The sequence below is a fragment of the Oryctolagus cuniculus genome, chromosome 16 (genome assembly GCF_051225735.1).
Source record: "Oryctolagus cuniculus isolate XC-2025 breed Fujian yellow rabbit chromosome 16, ASM5122573v1, whole genome shotgun sequence".
In the NCBI taxonomy this organism is placed as follows: domain Eukaryota; kingdom Metazoa; phylum Chordata; class Mammalia; order Lagomorpha; family Leporidae; genus Oryctolagus; species Oryctolagus cuniculus.
This window is the reverse complement of record NC_142882.1, coordinates 23,983,959-23,988,648: the sequence shown is the minus strand read 5'-3', so window position 1 is coordinate 23,988,648 and position 4,690 is coordinate 23,983,959. Positions and strand designations below refer to the sequence as shown.

Genomic DNA, 4,690 nt, shown 5'->3' with positions numbered 1-4,690 from the left:
CGCCCTGGGGGCAGGCGGCCAGCGTGTGTTTTTCTGTCGAGTGGACGGACAGCTGGCATTGGCTGGCGGTCGGGGTTGGGGACAGAGGCTGCCTCTTCCACCCGGAGAGCCTTGGGTTTCCCCCGTTGGCCGCCAAAGCTGACCAAACACAGCTGGGGAGGTGCCCTGGCTGGTGGGCAGCTCTGGCTAGGTGGCCAAAGTCCGGCTGCCAGGCTGGGACAGGAGCCAGGAGGGAGAGTCTGGTGAGGCTAGAGGGGCTTCCCAGGCAGGGTGTGAGGGGCCCGCGGCAACAGAGGGAGGGAGAAGGGCGCAGCTGCTGGGAGTGTGGGAGCCCGGTGGGGGAGGAGAGCTGGCACTCCCAGGGCGTGTGACTGCCATGGAGACACGTGCGCCCTGACCCCGAGTGACAGGAAGGGGTTGGGGGGCGGGGAAGGAGGAGCCATCAAGTCCTCTGCTGGGGTGTTTATTTGCTTGCTCTGCAAAGGTTTATTGAACATTTCTGAGATTTTTTTTTTAAGAGATGCTGTTGGCTGCTCCTTCTTGTTTACTGCCATGTGGTTTCTCAGCTCATCGTTTTCATGCAGCAGCCAAGTGCTGGAAAGTGGAAATGACCTCATGGGGTGTGGAGCGCAGGGGCTGCCTCCCTGCTGGGGCAGGAGGGGTTAACAGGCTGCACCAGCACCTCTCCCCCAGGGTGGTCTCAGTCCTCAGCCTGGGCTTCTGCGCTGAGGGGGTCAGGACGGAACAGCTTACCTGCTGGCAGAAGGCAGCTGCAGCACCTCCACCCACCTGCACGCCACATGCGTGTGTCCCAGGCTTAGGAAGCAGTGAGGACATCTCGTGGGGATGGGTGCATCCTCCAAACCTTTTTATACGATCAGTTTTTACAATCTGAATTATAGAGGCTGGGTGGGAAGCAAACGTTCAGGTAGTACAAGAGTTCACACAAGTAACATGCGAAGCCCCTTGCCTACCCAGTCATGCACCGATGGCCGGGTGGGTGTCCCGCCGGGGGTCACCTATGGCTCTGACCACAGCGGGACCTTCTGAGGTTTGCAAGCGCAGGCCCAGCGAGACCACCCATCTGTCTCAGAGTACTGACGCAGGCTCAGCCTTCGAGGGTGGGAGGGGTGTCCATGGAACCAACATCCATTCAGGGTGTGGCAGGTGCTCTGAAGGAAGCTGCAGGGTCCAGGAGGGGCATGCCAGGGAGGCGGGCCGCACCAAGAGTGACAGGGAGACACACCCCAAAGCCAGGATTCCTTGCTCAGGGCGGCACCTGCCCAAGTCCCCTTCTGGAGGGAGTCTGAGTAACACCTGTTGTCACTGAGTTCCACCTTGGCTAAAGAACCACGACGAGTCTCTCAGAACCCTTTATCCCTGAGTTGTGGCAAAGCCTATCCCGGCCAGCAGATCATTCGATCCCTTGTTTTTCTCTGAAGGACGTGGACTTTGCATAATGTCGTGATCGCACCTAAGGATGGATACCCCTCAGAGTCGGCAGTGGGAGCAGGCATTGTGGGGCAGTGGGTTAAACCACCGCTTGGGACACCTGGGTCCCACATCCGAGTGGCTGGGATCCAGTCCCACCTCTGCTTCTGACCCAGGTTCCTGTCAATGAGCCTGGGAGGCAGCAGATGAGGGCACAAGTGCTTGAATCCCTGCCACTCACATGGGAGACCTGGATGGAGTTCTGGGCTCCTGGCTTCAGCCTGACCCAGCGCTGCGTGTTGTAGATATTTAGGATGTGCATCAGCAGATGGAAAGATCCCTCTCTCTGTCTCTCTGTCACTCTGCCTTTCAAATAAATAAATTTAAAAAACTAAAAAAAAAAAACAAAAAAACTAAGCTAAAAGGTCAACAACAGCATACTTAAAAAAAAAACCACATAATTGTACATCGTAGTGACACAGTATTAATTTCAGTGTCTGCACCTCCTCAAATCATCTAAAACTTTAGGAGATGACCCCGGCAGCATCTGAGATGATACACAATACAAGTTGACTTACCACATACATAACACGAACACGGTATGCACATACGGCAAGTGCATTGCCGTTATTTAATGATTAATAAAACGACATGACTTCGTGCACCTGGCCCTGGACGGATTGCTTCGTCTCTGTTACCTCATGTAATGTTTGAACACGCTCAACAGCTGCTCTGGTGCTTAATTTTAATTTTCTCATTCCAACATGGCTTGGAGCTGAAGGCCAGGGAAATGAAGAGACTGAGCCCAAGTTTGCATAGCACCTCCGTGTCAGAGCTGGGTTTCCAGACGGCACGGAAGACCCGGCTCCCTCTGCCGGGTCTCCACGGCACAGGCGCGCCTCCGTCCCACCCCAACCAGCTGCGTTTGAGCCTCGGGCCTTCCCGTAGGGCACAACTCCGCCCCCTCGAACTCCACAGGACGCCCCCTCCTCGCCGGCTCGGCTTGGCCAATCAACGCGGGCTTGGGATAACGGAAGGCGGGGATCCCATGAGATTGGCAGTGTCTTCAATCAGTAGAATCGGGAAGCACCGAGATAGACAGTGAGGCCGCCCAATAGGTGTGAATTCCGAAGCCGGCACTAGCCAATGCGGTCGGGAGGCGGGGCTCGGCTGAGAGTAGAAGGGGGCCCCTGGGGTTGTCGCCGCTATAGCAGAGTCAGTCGCGCAGAGAAGCTGTTGAGTCCTCTGGTCTAGTGTTCGCCGCACCCATGAGCTACACAGGTGGGCCTGGCGGCGTGGGGGCGGGCTCTGAATGAGGGGCGGGATAGGGTCGCGCCGTGGTCGAGCCTGGCTTGCCCACGCCCCCCAACCCCCTCCCCGGCTCGGGGCCCCCGGTCGTTGCCCTCTCTCCGGTCACAAAATGGCGCCTCGGGCCAGTCGGCTCGGGTCGCGCCCCTCGCTCCTCGACGGCGCCTTGGTTCCTCTGCTCGCCGCCTGGCGTCCGCGGACCCCCCGAGCCTCCCGCCACCTCCACCCCTGGCCGGGGCTCCTCACACCTCGACGCCTCGGGTTTGCGCTTTCTCGGGCAGGCCTCGGGACCCCTCGGAGGGCTCGGCGAGCTCGGCTTGCCGTCGCCATTGCTGCGGCCTCCCCCGCACTTTCCCTGTAGAACGCCGCCGCTCCCCTGCCTTCCGGCCGCCCACCTTCCCTTCGCCCGCGCCGGAGCTGGGAGAGGCGCGGGGGGAAATCGCGTAAATACGGCGAAGGGTTGGGGCTGAGCTGGAGCCGAGGCCGAGGCCGAGGCCTGGACGTCCTCCACGTCCATTCAAGCCAACATTCGCCCGGGTACTGGGGGAGGGGGCGCTGGGAGGACGGTGGAAGGCATATCTCTGAAGTAGCAAGTGCATGGGGTCGGGGGTCGACAGTCGACAGTGCTCGGAGGGGGTTGCTGCGTGGCCGGGCAAGCCTGGAGGCCTCGCGGAAGAGGTGGCGGTTTGAGCAGAGAGCGAAGTGGAGCGAGAGTGAGGACGTCTGGCTATGAGGGAAGGACCTTCGCCCTAGGGAGGCCAGTGGGGCTTGGCGGAGAGGGGCGGCCCGAGCCGAGGCCGCCCAGGTTTGCGTTGACAGTGATGGAGGGAGCCCCGCCAGCCAGGAGCCGCGGGCTAGGCCGGAGACCCCTTGGCGGAGCGGCCACGGGCTTGGGCATGCGTGGTTGCTGGGTGACCCTGCGTTCTCCTAGGAACGTTTGCTCTTGTTCGGGGCTGAGGCTCGAACCGGAGCCTCTGAGGCTCCTGCAGCCCTCGTGATGTTGGCCTAGGCGGGAAGGTTTTTGTAGCCCCGCACCCCCACCTCCGCCCCCAGCCCAGCACCGGGAGCGGTTCTGCCCCCGCGCCACCCGGGGAGGTTTGGCCGCGTCTTGGAGACTTTCTGGGTTGTCACGTCTGGGGGAGGGGCTGCTACTGACATCTAGTGGATGAGGCTGAGGGTGCCGCTCGGGAATCCTCCGGTGTTCCCCCGTGGTGCCCGTGTGTTTAGGAGACCAGAAAATGAGTGGTTGGAGGCTGATGGGGCACTTGTTACAGACGAGGAACTGGAATTGGAGCACTCGCTAATGGCAAAGTCTGAATTCCAGCTCCAGGTCTTGTGCAGTCCGTATAATGCTGGTTTTGGCTGGGCAAGTGGGGCTCGAGATAGACTGCCGGTGTCTCCTTACTCTCTCTCTCTTTTTTTTTTTTTTTTTAAGATTTATCTATTTATTTGAAAGGCAGAGTTAACAGAAAGGTAGAGGCAGAGAAGAGCGAGAGAGAGAGGTCTTCCATCTGCTGGTTCACTCCCCAGATGGCCCCAATGGTGCAGCTGTGCCGATCCGAAGCCAGGAGCTTCTTCCGGGTCTCCTATGTGGGTGCAGGGGCCCAAGGACTTGGGCCATCTAACACTGCTTTCTCAGGCCATAGCAGGGAGCTGGATTGGAAATGGAGCAGCTGGGACTCGAACCGGCGCCCATATGGGATGCCAGCACTGCAGGTGGCAGCTTTACCTGCTACACCACAGCACCAGCCCCTCTTGGTAACACTGGAAAACCCCAAGTTGCTTTATGCTGTGTCTTTCCCTGTGAAGACACAGACGGCTGAATTCGCAGGCAGCTTGTGTCATGGTTCAGACAGCTGCCTGGCTTTTGGGCTGACTCCTGGGAGCAGATGTTGCTGTCTTTATCAAGCAAAAAACGTGTTGCAAATAGTTTTACCTTCGGCGCGGCGGC

At 59.3% G+C, this 4,690-nt stretch overlaps 1 protein-coding gene across 13 annotated transcripts in view; it reads left to right on the top strand.

Moving 5' to 3' along the window:
• Positions 1–2,570: 2,570 nt before the first annotated feature.
• AKAP8L (A-kinase anchoring protein 8 like) overlaps positions 2,571–4,690 on the top strand; it is a 34,533-nt gene continuing 32,413 nt past the window's right edge. For 11 of the 13 annotated variants that reach the window (XR_016222858.1, XR_016222857.1, XR_016222856.1 and 8 more), the window contains exon 1: positions 2,571–2,712. Coding sequence is in view for 3 of the 13 variants with exons in the window: in XM_008250681.5 (XP_008248903.2) it covers positions 2,700–2,712 (13 nt within the window). In the remaining 10 variants the exon portion in view is untranslated. The remainder of the gene's footprint in view (positions 2,713–4,690) is intronic. The other 2 variants (XM_051837913.3, XM_089315951.1) reach the window with 2 other exon arrangements.